Source organism: Gymnogyps californianus, chromosome 1, assembly GCF_018139145.2.
Source record: "Gymnogyps californianus isolate 813 chromosome 1, ASM1813914v2, whole genome shotgun sequence".
In the NCBI taxonomy this organism is placed as follows: domain Eukaryota; kingdom Metazoa; phylum Chordata; class Aves; order Accipitriformes; family Cathartidae; genus Gymnogyps; species Gymnogyps californianus.
Window position 1 is genome coordinate 130,087,501 of NC_059471.1, and position 19,178 is coordinate 130,106,678.

At 49.6% G+C, this 19,178-nt stretch overlaps 1 protein-coding gene across 1 annotated transcript in view; it reads right to left on the reverse strand.

The window, feature by feature from the left end:
* Positions 1–1,365: 1,365 nt before the first annotated feature.
* FSTL1 (follistatin like 1) overlaps positions 1,366–19,178 on the reverse strand; it is a 56,368-nt gene continuing 38,555 nt past the window's right edge. The window contains exons 3-11 of the mRNA XM_050904825.1: positions 16,281–16,385; positions 14,890–15,019; positions 13,661–13,693; positions 11,897–12,027; positions 8,964–9,082; positions 8,062–8,174; positions 6,745–6,855; positions 4,924–5,021; positions 1,366–4,662 (exon numbers count right to left, since the gene is read on the reverse strand). Coding sequence (XP_050760782.1) covers positions 4,618–4,662; positions 4,924–5,021; positions 6,745–6,855; positions 8,062–8,174; positions 8,964–9,082; positions 11,897–12,027; positions 13,661–13,693; positions 14,890–15,019; positions 16,281–16,385 — 885 coding nt within the window. The 3' untranslated portion in view covers positions 1,366–4,617. The remainder of the gene's footprint in view (positions 4,663–4,923; positions 5,022–6,744; positions 6,856–8,061; positions 8,175–8,963; positions 9,083–11,896; positions 12,028–13,660; positions 13,694–14,889; positions 15,020–16,280; positions 16,386–19,178) is intronic.

Here is a 19,178-nt window from a genome sequence, read left to right on the forward strand (position 1 = left end):
TCCTTCTTAAAATCCTGGGAAATTCTAGCAGTAGAAGTTAAAGTAAGAAAGCAGACCCACTTTACAGTTGAGCAGTGAATGGGCAGGGAATGCCACAGTTAAGACTGCTTACGCAGCAGCTGGTGCATGCTAAAGAGGCCATTTGGTGTGAAAAATGACACGTAAGAGGCAATGTTAATTTTTTTTAAACGGCTTTGGAAGGAGCATACCAAGTGAAACAAAGTAACGCAGCCTTCTCTTCTGTTGGACTGTCATTTGCACAGAAGAGCTCACAGTAGCAGAAGTCACTAAGTCCATTACAGTTATGGGGGAGATGAATGGTAAGACATTATCCTCCTGTTATATGACACCGTTAAAGGCCATTTCATCCTTCAGTTCAGCAAAGGTGACATTAGCCATTCAGCCCTGTCTTCATAAGGTCATATCAGAAGCAGAAAGGACCTCAGGAGGGTCACCAGCCTGTTCTCCCATCTTAGGGTAGGATCAGCTGTACTTGGTCTGTTCTTAAAATCCATACAGGGAGGAAGTCTGTGAAGTATCAAGGAAGCATCTTCCAGTTCTTTGCTCACCTTGACATTCAAAAGTGTTCCCTGATGTCTCATCTAGATCTGCCTTGACTGGTGCAACTGAAGCTAGTGTCCCATCCACCACAGCGAGATGGGCATGTTCATCTTGGCAGCAGTCTCCACCTGACGACAAACATTGAGAGCTTTCCTTCTTAACTATGCCTAAGGCTTCTGATCTGTCCTTGTAAGTCACGTTTTCAAGGCCTTTAGTTATTATTTTTACTTGCCCCTGGGTTCTTTCTACCTGATCCACCTGTTTCGTGAAAGGCACTGCCCAAACCAGAAGGTACTCAGCTGAGGCTCCCTCGATGCCACACGGGACAGAGCGACTGCCCCGTACTTCACTGCCTGTGTCCCTCTGGATTCTTCCCATTCTACAATGGTTTGCTTCTCTATCGGCAGCATGACCCTAACTCACGTTCATCTTGTGATCACATCACACATGGAGAGCGGCTAGGTTTTTCTTTCCCGGTGGCACAGGTGGAACACGTGCTGGGGGAAGCAAACGGGGAATACTGAAGGGATTGTGGAGCAATCTCATCATTAAGAGTGCGTGGCTGGGAGGCAGGAGTCGTGGCTGCCGCCTGCATCTCTGCCGCTGGCTCACCACACGATCGCAACTTTCCACTTCTCTCTGCTGTACCTCAGTCTCCCCAGCTATAGAACAGAGACAGTCGCGTCTCACATTTGTCAAGCGCGTTGAGATCTGTGTATAAATGTGCAAAAAGACAGCTAATTTTTTTTTTTTTTGGAAGAGGAAAACAAGGAATGCGGCTTGTGAGAAGTAAAACAAAACGTGTTATTTTTTAAAATTTTGTTTCATTTATTTGGCAGTAATATCCAAACCCCCCTGCTTCAAAAAAATTACAAAAATCAAGTAAAATAAGTGCACTAAGGAAACCTACAGAATACTGATAAATTTCACACACGTACAGGAGGGAATATAGAGGGAGGAGTGGGACTTTTTTGTTTGTTGCTTAAATTTGGCTTTTTGGAAAAAAAAAATGCCTTCCCTGCCCCTTGCAGTCTGTACAGCAATTGCCCCAGAGGGCAATGGCTGGAATTCAGCACTTCCTTCCCCAGCAGCCAAGTCACCCTGCAGAAGTTAGCGACCAGCCAGCCTGCTGCGGGGTACAGTCTGGGCATCGCTCACCGAATGGTTGCCCTTCCCCTCGGTGTGGGGAGGCGAGATGTTTCGGTCCCCTTTAGGTACCGTAGCCCTTAGAACCAGCATCGCTCTCCACAGTTGTGTTTCCTTTGAGGGCCCAAGGAGGAAAAGGCTCCACCTGCGGCAGCCCTTTCTGTGGAGGCATGTTCACTGGACTCCTACCCTGCTGCCCCAGGCTATCCTAGGATACGCTGTATGGCTTGTCAGAGAGCTCAGCTTGCCTTGCCTGAGATAGCAGCCCATCCCTCTGCCTTCAGTGCAAGCGCAAGCTCTGTAAACCTCAACTGCCAGCACCGACCTCTCCAGCTGTCCCCAGCAGCCACCCTCATGGACCGCAGCTCCGCAGGAGACAGGAAGGGGACCAGAGAACACATCGCATAATGCAGCCTACAGAAGCCCTTCAGCCATGGATTAGCCTCCCCTTCCTGCACATGCTCTGCTTCTCCCAGTTGGAGATTTTCCTAACTGGACAATAAGATGTTATCTCCATCCAGGGAAAGCCTTTAAGGCAAGCTGTTGTGTTTTCTCTAAGGCACTTTAATGATCCAAGCTGGAAGGAATTGAGCTGGGAGGCACGAACTACCTTTCAGAGCAGGGTCAGAATAAAGCAGAACATTTATTAACAATGTTCCTGTGACTCCAGATCCAGCACATGAAGCTGTTTCGCTCATACTGTTGGGCAGGAGCCAAGGGTATGTCTAATGGGTGCTCCTAATTCCACCAACCACTTCATCCAGTGCCACCAGAACACAAACAATGACTCCGTCCCAGTGTAGCACTGTCCACATTACCCTCAGCTCCTATGGACTCATTCCCCTCACCTTCACAGGTGACAGCTTCTCAAATCCAGACCCTTATGGGAGAAGAACCAGCCTCCTTCTGTATGTATTATGCCAAAACCTCCAAGCATGGCAAGGTAGAGTATGATTCTCACTGGAAATGTGGCACTGTGCCAAAGTCAATGGAAGTCCTCTGGGTTCACATCAGGAAAACAGCTCAAAGACCAGACAGCCTTTAACAAATCTGGCTCATGGGTGCGACCACAGGAGGGACCAAGCTTTCTTCTTTTCCTACACTTGCTAGGTATCAGCTCATTCTTCCTCTCCAAGGAAAGCACTGCGCAAAAGGGGGAAGGTCGGGACAAAAGTCCTGCTGATCTTCACTCAAGCAGAACATTCTTTTGCAGATGCATGTGGAGTTTCGCTTGAGTAAGCACTAGGGACTGCAAGACACCTGGCAACAACTGCTGACGTTGCTCACAAAGAGGAAGATGGAAGTCACAAGCAGTCATCTCAGGGTACGTGCAACTGCTTGGGATGCGCAGCAGGGGCAGGAAGGGAACATGGAAACTGGATCTTCAGATGTGTGAGTATATGAAGTACATTTGACAACTGCAGGAGGAAAATCAGCTGGGCTTGAGGCTACAGAGGTGATTGTCAACAAAACAACATTTCATTTATATCTAGGACCAATGCTCTGAGAAACGGGTCAAAGACGAAAATGACCCATGAAGGGGTGTGAGGGTGGTCAAAGATGGTCTATCTGATCAAAGACATTGTGAAATGCGTCAGTAATGAGGCTTCCAGCCCTGACTCTAAACTCAGACCTGGAATCAAAGAATAATGCTGCTGCCTCACCCCAGAGGGAGATGGAAAGCCCAAGATCATGGCTAACAGCCCAGACTCCAACTAAACAGTTTTCTATGTAGTTAAGCCTTTTAAGATACCCTACTAATGGGATTGCCTGGTCCCTCTGTCTCTAGACTACTTGGCACTTCCCCCTGGGCAACTCAGAAAGGCATGAGCATGGACTTTGAGCACATGGTCAATGCTAGCTAAGGGAGCAAGAGCTAGAGAGCTGCAGTGCCAATCTGTGCCTGGTCAAACTAATTACATCCAGCCCTGTCTCTTCTTCCCATGAGGGACATTGCTATCCCCAGTTGAGAAATACCCTGTAGTGCAGGGCTCACAAGTTGCTTGTGGTGTTTGCGGTGGCTGAGTGCAGTGCGATACAAACTGTGCATGGGCATTACAGCACTGTCAATAACAAAAACCCACAGGCTGGGTTTTCTTGAAAGATCTAGAGCTACGAAACATACAAAAGCTGAATTACTACCATAGGAAATAAAGTAATAAAAAAACCAAAACAAAAGGGGGAGTCAGCATGTGAATGTGATAGGAAAAAAATATGATAGCACCTCTAAGGAGGGGGCAAGGAGAGTAAGAGTGAGATGAGGTCAAAAGGAACCATGTTGTGTTGGAGCCCACAATGTACTGGAGGAGCTGCTGGGGACAGTCTGGTGGAAAGCAAGGAGGAACGTGCTGGACTCATGCCAGCAGCATGGCACCACGACTTCCAGGTGTCACACCAGGCTGACCAGCTTTGAGGAGCTCAAACCAAAGGGGAGGGTAAGCAGGGCAAGGTCCTTGGCTAATGATGCCCTGCAGCACATGTGCTCAGCCACAAAACTGCCGGGCCTGTATTTCTGCAGCCAAGGCTGGTGCTGACAATTGTGTCGATTGAAGACCCCCTTTTCGATCCAGCACTGACCTCCGTCCTTTCCCCAAATCCAGGGGAACAAGAAATCCCTGTTAGCTCTTGGAGGGAGCAGCTGTCTGCTCTGGGAAAGGGTCCCAGAGGCTGCTGTAAGTCCCTCCCAGCCTTCCAAGGCCCCAGCAATGAAGCTCCCTGAACAGGTGGGCTCTGCTCCCCTTTCCTGGCCCCATTCTCTGTGTATTACAAAACAAATAACCCATCGCTATACAATGTAAATATCTGTGACTGGGCAACTGTAGCAGACACTTGTGCATACTGAGATCAGCACTGGAGGACAGGGCGGCAGGTTGGGCCCATCCTCCTGGCCTCCTCCGGTGTGGAGGCCCCTTACATCTCCTTGGTGCTCATTCTCTTGGTCTTCTCGGCCGTCTCCTAGAGAAAGAGAGCACAAAAGTGAGGCTCTGCACTGACACAGGAACTGGCAGTGCCCTGAAGCCTTTGGTCCATCCACAAGCAGCGCCAACACTGGCTTATACTCAAAGCCCCACACCTGTATTTGTCCCCATGGGCAACAGGGATTCCCCTTTACTGTGCTCCCCCTTCTACCAGAAGTCTCCAAGTGACAGAAGCAGAAGGAACTCCTCTAGCAAGGAGAGGCTTAGCGCAAGCAGACCTTCCCAGCCTCATGCTAACCTGATGCTTCTGCAGTTCCTGAACGTATCTAGCCAGCTCCTCCTCAGTCAAGTCTTGATTAGGTCGCTGTCTGTGAGCAGGCACCTTCTCATTCTTCCCTGCAAACAGAAATGGAGTTCAGCATTATCACAAATAGGGAATGCAAATTTCAGAGGCTGAACCACATAGAACAAAAAGAGGCAGGTCGGCCACAGCATACCTCAAGCTTAGGAAGGCTTTGCTGGAGGAAGGTATGGGTTGGCTTCTTAGAAAGAGAATGGGCCTTGTGGCTGCCTGGGACTTCAGAACCTGGGTATCCAGTCTGTCCCTGTCTCTCCCTCCCATGTGATAAATAATAAAACCACAAGGAAGAGGCTGCATATTATTTAAAAGAAGCACCTACGATTAGTTCAAACATCTTGGCCTCTTGTAGGGAATAAATGGAAGCTCAGTGCTATCCAAGTACAATAACCGATGCCTAATGAAGAGGTAATTTAGCTCAGTGGAGATGCAACTTGCTGATGTATCTGATCTGATTCTTTGGTTTCATTATCCCTCTAACAATAGCCTCTAACCCCTCTGCTGCTCTGACATGGGCAGAAAGTCAAGGAATTGTTCTCCCATTGCATGCTTCTGCCATGGACGCAGGGAACAAAGTAGGCAGCAAGACCGGGTGTTGCATAGCAACTTTCAAGGTTGTTTCTGGGGAGGCAACAAAAAGAGCCTCTCATTCGGTTGCTTAACCTCTGAGACCTACCCACAGCTCCTCTGGCAGCTCTATTAGTATTACAGTTATCTTTTCTGAGGTGAGTTCCTGCTGCCATAGCCAAGTCTGGGCTGAGGTGATCCCAAAGCCTCTGCTGCAGAAGGCCAGATGAACATCAAAGAAACTCTGTACATACTTGTTGCTGTTCCCCTCTCTCCTACTCTGCCCAAGCTACTGGCTATAGATCTGAACTACTGTACTGCTGACAGCTCCTGCACAGCACTGAAAACAAAGCTCACGCAAAGGCCTGTTTTCTAGGGAAGAAGGCCAGAAAAACGCAGCGCAGTGCTGGGAAGGTGGATGCGGCTCCTTGAAAAGGACCCATACATTTCCCAAGGCAGGGGAAAGCTGGCTTTCCACTGGCCCTGGACCATCTGTGAGAAGGCAAAACAGAGCGCCGTTGTTCACAACCCCACCACGACTTCTCACAATTGTAACATGGCTGTGAAAGTTTAAGAAGGGCCTTCCAAAGGAAGAACAGACAGACTGACAACCCTGCCTTACTATGAACACCATCTCCCTTCATCTCCATCGCCATTATTTTCCTCTACAACTTTTACAGCAAGAAGCTAAAGTGCTTTCTTGGCATTACTGGATGAGGACTCCTGTCTCCCCTCTGGGGCAAGACAGGGCCCTAGCTCCTGCTTTACAGATACCGTAAACACAGATACAGTGAGAATACTGACACGTGTACAGGAAAGCTGACTCGCTCACACCTACGCGTATGGTTGCAGACAGTGACCTATTTGGTCTGTGCATGCCCCAAGCCAGCTGGATGCAGAGTAGCTCTGGTCTGGAAGATGTGGTGCTGAATTTTCATGACACCAAATCCAAACTACAAACCCCAGCAGCATTGCCCCCAACCCAGTTACATGCTTTCTGACCTCTAGAACAGAACCAGCTTCGGGTTGGCCAACATGGAGCATGGGAGGGTGATGCAGAAGCCACCCATAGAGAAGTTGAGGAAAAGCTGGAGAGAGAAGAAATCTGGATAGCTGGTGCCCTCAGAAAGACAGAAAGCAAAAATCCCTTTTGAACAAAACCAAATACAGTAATTGTCTGGAGAGCATACGGACCCTCGCATGTCATTGCAGTGCACACCCAGTTCCCACAGGCACAGACGCAGCGGTTGCACTCCACCTGGGTCTCTGCTCCGTCCTCATAGGTTTCATCTTCCAGGGCACACTCTAGAGAGACACAAAACAAGGGCACTGGTTGTGAGATAGCGAGCAGGCTAAAGAAAACATACTTTGGAGATGCCTTGAGAGAGAAGAGGTACACAGTTTTGGAGGAGGCCTTCCTTCCCCTAACCACCAGAAGTTTCATAATGACCAAAACATTCATGCTGAATTTGGTGTGTGACACCAGCCAAAAAATAATTTGGGAAAGTCAAGCACTTCATTTTGCTTCCTCAAAGGAACACATTTCAATTTCTCAATTCCAAATGAAAACTCAATATTGGATTTGATGGAATTTCCTAATCTGTTATACATAGAAGAGAACCCCCAAAGTGAAAGTTTTGGTTACTGTGAAACAATTCCTTTTCCAGGTGGGGAGAAGTTGGGGAAATGATTTGTGTATTCGCTGTTGCCCTGAGAAAGAAAGGAAAAAAAAAAAAAAAGGTTTCTTATTCCAGCTCACATTTCTTCTCACAGCTCCATTATACATTTAAGTCGAGGCCCCCAAAGCACTCAAGGGCCTGTATGGTGTTAAGTGAAAACCAGCTGATCATGTTTTCTGGGGGAGCTGCAGCATCCCTAGCTTCCCACTGAAACAGGCAACAGAGTTCAACTTAATATTCCCTAAGCAGCATAGCCTTTGTCTGCTCCTTGGTGCCACTGCAGAGGGATGTAAATCCGGCACCTTTGGACTGGCACCCCCTGAGGAGACAGATGAATGGCTAGGCATGCCTGGTCAGCAGAACACTAAGCTGCTTCCACATGAACTGTAGCACTAAGCAGGACGTGGAAGGATAGTGAACTTTGAGATGTTCATCAGGGAGGCTCTCTGTGTGAAAGGCAGAGCATAGCAGGACTTCAGTCTGGTCTGACTTTCCAAAGTTACCCAGACATGACCTCCTCACATGATTTATCTCCGCACTGTGAACTACATGCCTTGACCTTCCAAGCATACCATATCCATTTGACCTATGCCCTTGCTTCTAAAATCCAAACCTGTTTCATCACAAGAGCTGTGGGAGCTCTGAGACAGAAAAAGTAGTACTTCTGACAATGCAGGGACAAGGGGTGCTGTTAGATGGGAGGTAGGCCTATATCAACATTAACTCTGGGAGTGGAGCTACAGCATCTGATGTGTGGCCCAAAGCCGGTCTCTTTTCTTTCCTCCCTTCCCAGGACCCCTCTGGTTCCCCAATACAAGTGAGGAGTTCTTACTTTTCTCTGGTGGTTTGAAGGATGGGCTGAGGCACTTGAGAAATTCATTGAAGCTGAGCTTCCAGTCAGCATTTTCATCTGACAGCTCGATGAGGGCATCTATGCAGAGTCCCCTGAAAGGAAACACAGAGGCATGTTCTGCACAGGGCTGTACTAGGCTGGTCCCTGCTCTACTGGCTTCAGAGTACAGATAAGTAAAACCAGTAATGACTAGGAAGGCTCTGAGATGCCTGGCAGAAGTGGCTTCTGTAAGGAAACCTCACTGGATACAGACAAAAGAAAAATAGTCACAAAATACTCCCTGTCTGGCAAAGGCTGGGAAGTGGGGGGATATTCAGAACAGCAGGAACAGGACCCTGTTGACATCTACACGCTGTCACACAAGTAGAGATGCAAGCACAGCCTAACCACAAGCAGCCTCTTCTCCTCATTGTCTCACACACAGTGGCACACACACAGAAAAAGGGAAACCTCCTAAACTACATTTTCATGCAATGCTTGCACCAGTTCTAACTGCAGGCTGCCCGTGATCTGTGTTTTCCCACCATCTTCCTTGCACTGGATCTAGCTATCAGGCAAAAGGCAAGTAAGGTCCACTGGAAAGCTAATTTATTAGGAAATAAAAAAGACGACAAATGTTCTGTCATCCAACTCACCTTCTGGCTGCACATCTACTAGATTTAAGGCAAAAGAGGGTTGGAATACATGCCTAACGTGAAGGGTAGGGGTCGGACCGCTCCTTTTGGTGGTATTCACACCTAATTAAGTGAGAAGCCACTTCATACACAGTTATCTTTGTTAGTGCAAGCCCTAGCTGATATTTTCCATGAGTGGATTTTCACGCCCCCTTCTACCACATCTGGCCCCCTGGCCCTCCTTCTGGCATCCTGTCCACTGCCCACCTGAGCAGCTTGTTGGTCTCCTGGTCCATGTAGGTGGTGATGTTGACAGCAGTCTCATTCTGCTCCACAAACTTCAGGAATTCAGTAGAGTCCAAGCGAGAATCGCCATCGTCAAAGCTCTGTAGGGAAAGATGGGAGGATGTGAGAGGGTCTGATTTATCGGTTCAGGGTACCCCTTCCTTCTCCCTCTTCCATATATACTTAGCATTTTTGAAGCTTTAGTGAAACAGGTGGCATCATTCCTGTTTTGCACAAAGAACAGAGGCTCAGAGAAAAGCAGCAACATATCCATACTAGCATCAAAACTGGGAGACATGATCCTAGCCTTGTTCTCACAGACAAGCTACACTGCCTCTCATTCACCTCCTGCTGCTTGATTTATGGCTCTAACCCCATTTCTTCTTTGTTCCAGCCAGCTCTTAGCCTTCTTCTGTACCTCCTGCCTTAAAGCAGACCAGTTGCATTCAAGGAGGTGTCAGCTTTCCAGTACTGGAAATCCAAAGCTGTGCCTGGACTGTGACAGTGACAAAAGGGAAAATCACAGGAAGCAATTTTCTGCTGATCCCAAAGAAGGAACAATTTAATGCAACAGCACAACACATCGCTACCAGCTTCTTAAGGTCTTGACAGGACTCCTGGCACTGAAGAGCAGGATTTTTAGCCCCGAAATCCTGGCTGTACTCCCAAAGAAGTAATTGCATTTTGCCTTCCTGTTTGGAGTTGTCATATCACAGCACTGGGCACTCAGCAGGAACTGCTGGGCCCCCTCAGAGACAGCTGCATTGCAGTGAGGGGAAAATGAATTCTGCACACAGACTGCTGCCGGCTAATTTTTGCTGTGTGACTTGGGGCAGGTCACTGTGTCTCCTCGTTGCAGTGCTTCCAGGAATGCTGGAAGAGACACTGCCTGGTGTTACCTCTGTGTGGTTCAGGAGAAACCTGCAGGGCTCGGAAAGTTACTCTGCACGCTGTAGCCTGCATATAACTGCTCCACTAACATGTTTCAACTTCTACTAGACTTTGAAGCCTCTCATCCTGCTATTTCTTGTGAAAGTGGCCACAGTTCCCTTAATGACCCAGACTCAGTTCAGCTAGTTTTCTTGCCTTTCAATGCTATGGTCTGCATCTACGTGTTCCCCCAGAGACCCTCCAAAACAGAGCAGCTTGACACTACTGGCTTCACTCCTCTTGAAATAATATGTCCTTCGAGGTCATGGTCTGCCTGACATACAACCCACATCCCAGTGATCCATACAAGTCAGGCTTCCAGGAGGGAAACAGCTTAATGATACATCTACAAACCTCCCCATTAAGGAGAAAAGGGAAAAGCTTCATGTCATCTTTGTCTCCAGTGCTTATTACCTGCAGGGCAGGAATCAGGCCATTTGCAGGGCGGGCGGGCGAAGTCCTGGGGCTGGGCACGGCAGAATTCCTCCAGTGACAGTGGGCCCTCATTGGTGACACAAATTTGCGTGTGTTTGAACCCATTTAGTTTGCTTTGTTTGGATTTGTCCCAAGTTGTTCCAAGCTCTGAATTCTGCTTTAAAAGTATTTCAAAGCTTTAAGGGCTGTTGATGTGGTGGACTACCACCTGACAGAGAAGGAAACTCCCCCTTAGGTGCGAGAAAAGGTATGGCTTTGTCATGGAAGCTTTCACCCACTTGTGCCTGGGATCAGTACTCCAGAAAAAGGGGGACAGTAAAGAGAACATGAGGCTGTCTGCCTCTAAGCTGCAGCCACGGGATTTTACCAGTGCCCCAACAGGCGTGGGGCTGGCAGGGGTGACCGGGCTGTGCCACGGCGGTGGAGAAAGCCCATGGCTGGCTCATGTGTTTCAGCAAAGCCCATGGCCTGGGGAGGCTCGCTGTGAAGGTGGCTGGGGACAGCACGTTGGCAGGGGGAGGGACTGAGCAGCTCCGCTCCGCAGGATGCTGCAGCTTTTGGGTGCTGGCAGGTGCTGGTGGGGGTGCCTGAGGCAGTGGGCCACAACTGGGTCTCCACAGATGGAGCAGCATTAATGGCTACAAAGGCAAAGATGCTCTCTGGCGGGCGGGGACCAGCTCCTCTGTCTCACCACGGGGTGCCATTGCCATGGCAAATTTGCTTGCAGCGCTAACTCCTGTCAGGCACCATTAATCTCTCGCTGTCAACAGCTTATGATTTAAACACTCTCCCCCTTTCCCCACCTGCTCCTCCAGCTCCATCCTGAATGCTTTGAAGTCTTTATCAGGAGCTGGGCGTGAGGGGAAGGGACGCAGCAGCGCATGTGGCAGGAGCATGGAAGAAGCACGTGATCTGCTGGTTACAAAAGGGGGTGGGGATGGGCTGAGGGACAGACTGACAGGGAGGAGGAAGAGGATTATTGCAGGGCCTGAGGCGCACGGGCAGCTCCTCTCTCTCTGCAGAGCACTAGGGAACCGCCAGCTCTTGGCCACAACTGGGCCATATTCCTTGCAAGCAAATATTCTGCCTGAAGGCCCCAGGTTTCCCCTATCCCCACCTCAACATGGCCTTGGGACTGTCTGGAACAAAGGATCAGCAGCCCCTGCCCTGGCTTCCTGCTCCTTCTATCTGCATTTCCAGCGCTTTCACCATCTTTTCTCATCTGGCTATCTTTTGTCCCCTGAGATCAGTTCTTCTCTCCCCTGATACAGGCACACCTGGCCTGCCCTTCTCCTTTTCCGCAGGGCAGGTCAGATCCCCAAGGATGTTCCAGGTCTGGGCTGTCCTGTAGCCATATCAGTGGCTCCATCAGCAGCTGCTGCAGGCAGCCCGTAACACATCATGCTGTAGGACATACCAGACCTCTCTGGCCCCCAGCTTGACAGGCCCATCACACACTGGAGCTTCTTGGGTGGGGACATGGCAGCTGCTTTGCAGTGACAGGGCAAGAAATGTTCTCTGGCCTCTGAGGCAGGCACTGCTCTACTTGCCTTGAAATACTTATCCAGGACTTCGCTGTAGTTGCTGCCCTTGGAAAACCAGCCGTCTGGAATAATCTCAGCTTCCAGCCACTGGATGACGCGGCGACGAAGCTCGTCCCTGTCTGACTGGTAGCAGACGACTGTCACGGGAGAAGGTGTAGCGGAAGAAAAAGCAAGGATGAGAGAAATGAAGTTGGCAGGGAGACCACAGAGAGACGACTGGAAATAAAAACCAGCGAGCCAGCCCTGATGGCAGGTTGCAGGCCCCTCCATCCTTGGAGATGCGCCACGGCCAGATCAAAGCAGAGGTGCCATGTGCTGAACAGTGGATGGGCTGTGGGTGACACCATGTGGCAAGGCCAGAAAATGACACTCCTGCCAAACGCTTTCTGCCTTCCCGTCCTCAAAGCTTGTGGAATAGCAACCCGGGGCTGACTCATCTTGGTGTGAGGAGTCTCCAGGCTGAGGGAGGAAGGCGACTGACTGGCCCTGGACAGTGTCCCCAGGCTTCCCGATGGCGTGCAGAACAGGCACTCAGCTGTTAACCCTCAAGTACCAAAACCTCCATCCTCTGCAAGGGCGAAGACTAGACTGAGCAAGCTGCTGTCCCCAGGACTTGAATTTTAGAGCCTACTATCTCAGGAGATTTTGTTTCTTCGAAGCCCTGACTTGCCCACTCTGATTGGAAATGAGGGGGGTCAAGTTGGGCTTGTTCACAGTGCTCTCCACAGTCACAGGTTTCTCTAGGTGGATATCACTTTGTGTGCTAATACCAAACCATATACTTAGAAGCAAAACTGAAAGCCTAGATCTTCTGGCTTCTGTGAGTTGTCACACCCGCCCAGAGGTCAATGGAGCCAGAAGGGGAATCAGTGTGCATTTGTGTCGCTTACACACACTAAGGATCTCCTTCTGAATCCAGTGACTACAATCACAACCGGACGGACAGATGAAAGAAAAACCCACAAGGATTCTGCATGTTCAATGTCGAACTTCCTTGACACTGCTTTGAGATGGTGGCCATGCCCTGACATGGTCCTCTCCCTTAAGCCTGTACGAGGGTTTTCTCTTATCTGTCCTAGGAAGCTGAAGTTGACAATTATACAGCTCCAGCAGTTAGAGGCCATGGATGGGAAAAGGGTCCCCTGATGAAGCACAGGCCATGGCCCGCAAATCCGTAGTCTAAGTACACAAGGCAATGCATAAGGGGAGAAACCAGGCACAGGGAATCAAAGAGACTTGTTGGCTGATGGGAGAGGTGGTTCAGCTACACCTCCTGACTCCCCAGACAATGCCCACTCATTACATAGTGCTGCCTCTCTGCCCCTGCGCCCATCACTTAATCCCTCCTGAACCAAAGTCTCCTTTCAGAAGAGTGCTCTTGGAGTTGGGGACATAGCTCCACAGTTATTGTGTCTTAGATCCCCAATGAACTATGCAAAAGAGTGTCTCTTCCCTCAGTCTGTGTGATGAACACAGCTTGCGTCCCTAGGGGCAAACTGGGTTTCATTGTACCTTGTCCATGCTCAGAGTCCCTGAGAGATCACAGCACAGTGAAGAGCCCAGGAGATGTATGAGCTCTGAAAGGTTACCCAGGAGTAAAGAGCTGGGCAATCATATTTCAGCTGATTTATCAACTCAGACTCTGCTACAGCCAGTGCAGAGGTATGACTTTTACACAGAGCTGTGCAACTCCCCCAGCAGACCTTCCTCCCCATCTCTTTTCCCAAACGCATACAGAGGCCCCAGCCATGCAATGAGATGGCTTCTCACCTGGACTTGCAGCTGGATTCTCAGACTTCTTCTCTGTTAATGAAAGACAGAAGAGGACATTTCTGATGCAACATGAAGCAATACAAAACTCTTCCCACCCTGGGTGCCGCTTGGACAAGAGCAGAGGAACCTAGGAGTCTTTGGAAACACGAGGGCTGCATATATGGTTAAGGGACTGGAACATCTGTCACTTTGAGGGGAGACTGAGGACTCTTTAGCCTGAAGAAGAGAAGGCTCAGGGCCAATCTCATCAATGTTTATAAATCTGATGGGAGAGAATGAAGAAGACTGAGCCAGACTCTTCTCCATGGTGTCCAGTGACAGGGCAAGAGGCAGCAGGCACATATTTAAACACATGAAACTGTCTGAACATAAGGAAACACTTTTTCACTGTGCGGCTGCTCTGGAGGGGAGTTAAACAGCCCCATCGTTGAGGCAAAATCCTTGCTCCTAAAGTTCTTGAGGTTCCTCACAAACACGGATAGTAGTCTGGGCTTTGGGGGTTTATCCTGAGAGTCTGACCTTTCCTCAGCAGGTAGAGCGAGACACCTGCCTGGCTGAATCCACGAGCTCAGAGAGAGGCAGGCAGGAACAAGAAGTTGCCCTGCTCTCCTGAGTGTCCCCCTCCCAGCAACCCAGGGAGACAATAGCTCGAAGATCCCACCACAGCCAAGGTGTCAGGGTTCTGAGTGCACTAATGAGGACCTTAATGGCCCTGCCAACCTCACCTAGGGCCTCCATCCACACTCTCTACCCATGAGCCCAGGGGCTCCATTTCAGCTGATGTCCCAGTCCCTAGTCCTTGCCTGGGATTATGTTGTAGGTATGCCTGTCTCTAGCTCTGTTGCGACCATTCCCGTACCTGCCATAGACCCTGTTGATCTAGGCCCTGACCTGGTGACTGTCTTCCCACCTTGATCTCAGACCTGCTATAGACTGCATCACTATGGACCTGTCTGGCAATTACTGGCCTGTGCCTGATGCTGGTTACCATCACCAGGCCTGATTTCATGGCTTGACTTCAGGCCTACTTCATCACCACAAACCTGCCTGGTGATCCGGACTCTTGGTTGAACGTGGCTATCGTTCCCAGGCTTGCCCTGTTTACCCCGCTCAGCAACTGTGGGACAAGGTCCTGGCTGATGAGGCCTCTGCCTTGCCTTGTTATCATGCTTGGCTTCCGGCTCTCCCTCCCTTAGAGCATAGCCAGCCCTCATTGCCAGGGTTACCTTTACAGTGGCCATCATAATCCACCTGGATCTTGGAGCCAGTGAGGCAGGCATCACGGTGCAACTCACAGTGGTTCAGGTATGTCTTGCCATTGCTACCGCACACAGGCCTCTTGTGAGGTTTGCATTGCTGTGAGAGAGCCAGAGAAGACAGCATTTTACCTGCCTCTTCAGGACAGCTAGAGGGAGGCAGGTGAGTCCCAGCATCAGCCCAACTCAACAGAAGCCCTGGGCAGAGCCCCCTTGGCCCAAAAGGTGTTTGGAACAGGCTGAACCCACCCATCATCACCCCAGAAAAACCTGCACAGGGAAGTCTGTGGGTGTGGGTTCAAAGGTTTCACTTTATCCCAGCCTTTGTCACCACCACCACGACAGAAGCCTTCCTGAAAGCAGAACCCAGCAGAGAAATCAGTGCCCAGCATGAATACTGAGCATAATCCTGCAACTGCTGCTCTGTGTGCCATGGACATGCCTGCCCTGAGGTGTTTCTGTAAATCTGTTCTGTGCACCTCCGCTTGCTCAGCTCTGTTGCATCTCTTTGTAGACTCTGCTCCACCTTTCTGCAACTGAATGCAGAATAAGCCATCAGCCACGAGCAAAAAGCACAGCCTACAGCAGAGGGAGAGTTCACCAGTGCCGCTGTTCAGGCTGTGGGGTTCTTTCTCCCATCCCTTTCAGTCTGGCCAAGCCTACCCAGAGTGACAGACACTCTTCCTGCTAACAGGGCATTTCACTCTCCAGTGCCCAGGCTGGCTGCGTCAGAGCTGCAGGCTCTGAGGGAAGTAGGAACAAAGACCCACATGCCCATTCCCAGGGAGCCAGGCAGGAATGGTCTGAAAACATGGGGCAGAGTAGAGTAGGGAGACACTGTGTCTCTACAGCTGGGAAAGACTCTTCTAATCATCTCTGGCTCCCTGCTGGATGAAGCTATTCATCCTCACAGCACTCTACCACAATTATTTCCATTTTACAAAAGCTGATTTTTAGTAGGGTGCTTGTAACCTCCTCAAACAAGACGCCAGTGAGGACAGGCTGTCTTGGAGCTTGCAGACCACTCCCTAGAGTGCCCTCGAAAGCCAGCTGCATATCAATACCCTACTGCGCTTTCCCAGCAAAAGACCTCCAGCCAAGTCTCCCGTGCGTGTAAAGACCCTAGGCAGTTGTGCGAGCAGCACAGCTGCAAGCCCCAGACAACATCTACCCTACAGGGCTCTTCCCCCACACCACACTGGGAAAGGCCCTGCTGTTTGAAGAGCCACTGTGAATTTGCAGCTGCTCCAAACCAGCCGTAGCCTCCACCCATCATGGGTTCCTTCCAGCGACCAAAACCCAGCCGGGGGGTGACGGTGGTGACACCTGTCCCAGACGCAGAACCTGTGCTGCCCCCGTACCTCAATACAGAGGCAGGTTGGCTCTCCCTTCTCAGTCACTGCACACTCCCGCCCAGCTCCGCAGAAAACATTGGCACAGATCTTGGATTTGCTCCTCGGCTCTTCCTGCAAGATACAAAGTAAGAGACACAAAACACATGAAGTTACCCAGAAGAGCAGCAACACAGCTTTAAAAAAATAACAGATTTAACTTGTAGACTGGACCAAAGAGCACCAAGGTGGTAAGGCACAGATTACAGAACAAGAGAGACATGACTGCAATGGATGGACAGCTCAGACAATAACCAGGAGCAGACACAAGAGCTAGGGCTACAGCCCCAGCAATAGAGGGCTTCCTTGAGGTCATTCCCAGACAGTCACCTAGGAGAACTTTAGCAAACATGAGCAAGAGAAAGTCCAGCACGAATGGCAAGAATAATTTGCTCATGTCAAGGACTGGTGTCTTCAAAATTTTTTTCATGGAGGGTAGGGAGCAGAAATGTCTTTGCTTGAGACATTTAAGAAGGTGAACATAACCCTGGAGAAAGGTGTGATACCAAACAGGCGGAAGAAATCACCATCAGGCACCAGATAATGCCCCTGTCACAAAAAAACGTCACAAAACTACATGACCCATTATCTTGCCTCCACTGGTCAAGATTAAACACTTCAAAGGAAGAAACACTGTCATAGATAATTATACAGTAACCTTCTCACAGAGAAAATTTCTTCCTGGTCCCTGATAGCCCGCAGTTGACTTATGCCCTGCAGCACAATTTATACGCTTTACAGTTTTCTCCTAGCCAAAGTCATCACAAGTATTCTTGTTGTTCATGTAACTGTCAAATCCTTTTTTTTCAGTCCCACTGCATTCCCAAACTGGTGACACCTAGCAGGGAAGATTTCCACAGGTTAATCATGTTTTCAATAACACCACCGTTTACTTTTATCAGTTTAATGCTTTTTTTTTCTTAGACTTTTAACAGAGAAGACGGTTCCAGGGGTTCAGACTTTGGAGACCCTGGTTTAATTCTTTGCTTTGTCATTAATTTCCTTTGTGACTCTCATTTCATCTAACATTTTCCACCTGAATGTTAAGTATCTGGTTCAGGCTAGACAACTGGTTTCCTCAACAGTTTTGTATCAGAGATAGAAGATTGAGGAATGTAAAATAATCAGTGGGATAGGTCAATCACATCTGCTGTGACTCTTCTCTCTAATACACAAAGATTTTTTCACCTTCTCATCTGAGTATTATTCTTAACATCTGCTCATTTGTATCTCCATCAAATACTTCTGAAAGTAGGTGATCAAAAAGGAGCAGAACTTGCCTGAGGAGCAAGCATTATTGATACATATAATGACAAATGCTGAGCCCATTTTTTCTCCTGTTGCTTCTTTATCCTTATTTTCTTTTTTTTGTTTTGCTTTTAAACCACAATTTCACAGTGAGTTGCTGTCTTTACTGAACAGCCCACAGTGACAGCCAGATCATTTTCTGAATGACCTCGCCCTGGTCTTCAGAACATTTTGTCTGCTGGCCTACTGCACAGTCATCAAGCCCAAGAAGGTCTTTCCAAGCACTGCAGGATTCCCTCCAGGTTCACATAGTGACAAACACCCTTCCTACTCTCTGCAAATGTTCCTATCTTGCTGCTTACCCTGTAAAATAAAAATATAGTATTCAGACACACCAGTCTTAGCTCAGAAACGTACACCGTGTCCCAGGCCTGCTCACCCCATGAAGACAGTCTTGTTATCCTCCCTCTGCCCCTTCGTCCTCCTTTCACATGTCATTTCTGAGCTATGAAAGACACTCTGCCCCTTCTGCTGCATCCACCTCTCTTTAGTTGCCTTCTGGTGGAGGACTGGGGTAAATGATCTAGGCGCTTCTGGGGTGGGATGGAGCAACGAGTGCTTCACTGCACAAAGCAACCTCACACAACTTAGGGCAGGAAAGGAAGAATAACTCATTTTGCAAAAAGCACAAAGAAAAAACAAATTCTCCCAGGCTGGAGTCTGACTACGGCACTCACACACCTAAAACGCACTGTAGACACCTAAGTGCTGATCCATTTAAAGGGTTTCGAACAATCCCTTCACGGAGCCAAAGACCAGAAAAAAAAGAGCTAGACATGGCTTTGAATGGCCACCCACCAAGGTCTGTAATCCAGGTGCCTGGCAATAGATGGCAGTACTCTGCCTGTCCTTACCCTTGGCCAGGCAGGACTGCCAGCAGCAAGCGCCCAGCTGTGCCCACTGATGCCAAACCTGGCTCTTGCCTCCTGGCCTGAGACTTACGGCACTGCTACAACCGCAGCTGGCCTCGGCAGGCATCCGCAGGGACCGAGCTCGGGTTGCAAGACTCCTCTCCCCTTGACAGCTTGCTGGAAACCAGGCCTGCGACACGGCCATCCTGGCCACAGCTCTCTCCCTGTACCGCTGGAGCCCAGGAGCCGTCCCGCAGCTCTCCCGCTGGGACCCGGGGTGGGGATGCTGGCAGGGTGACACCGCCAGAACAGTCTCCTGCTAGGCTAGAGGCCCATGTTACTCTGATTTTTGTTATTAATCAAAACAATACTGTTTGCCAGTTGCTTCTTTTTGTTGTTTTAAGCTGTCCTAGGCTGGCAGTGGGTTGGAGCTGGTTGCCACGTCCCGGCACAGCTGTCTCCACCCCAGGGGTTTGCCAGAGAAAGAAAGGAAGCAAGCTGCTCTGCCTGCCTGCCCTCTCACTCTGATGCAGAGTTGCTCAGACTTAGCTTGCTCATCCTCCCTCCTGGCAGCAGCAGCCGTGGCAGGAGTTACCAGGCTGGCTGCTGGCTCCACCTTTAGTGAAAGCAGCTCTCAGCTTCCACCCCAGTTCCCAGAGCAGTAACTCAGCCCCCTGTGCCCCCCATCCTTGCAATGCCCACCCCACAA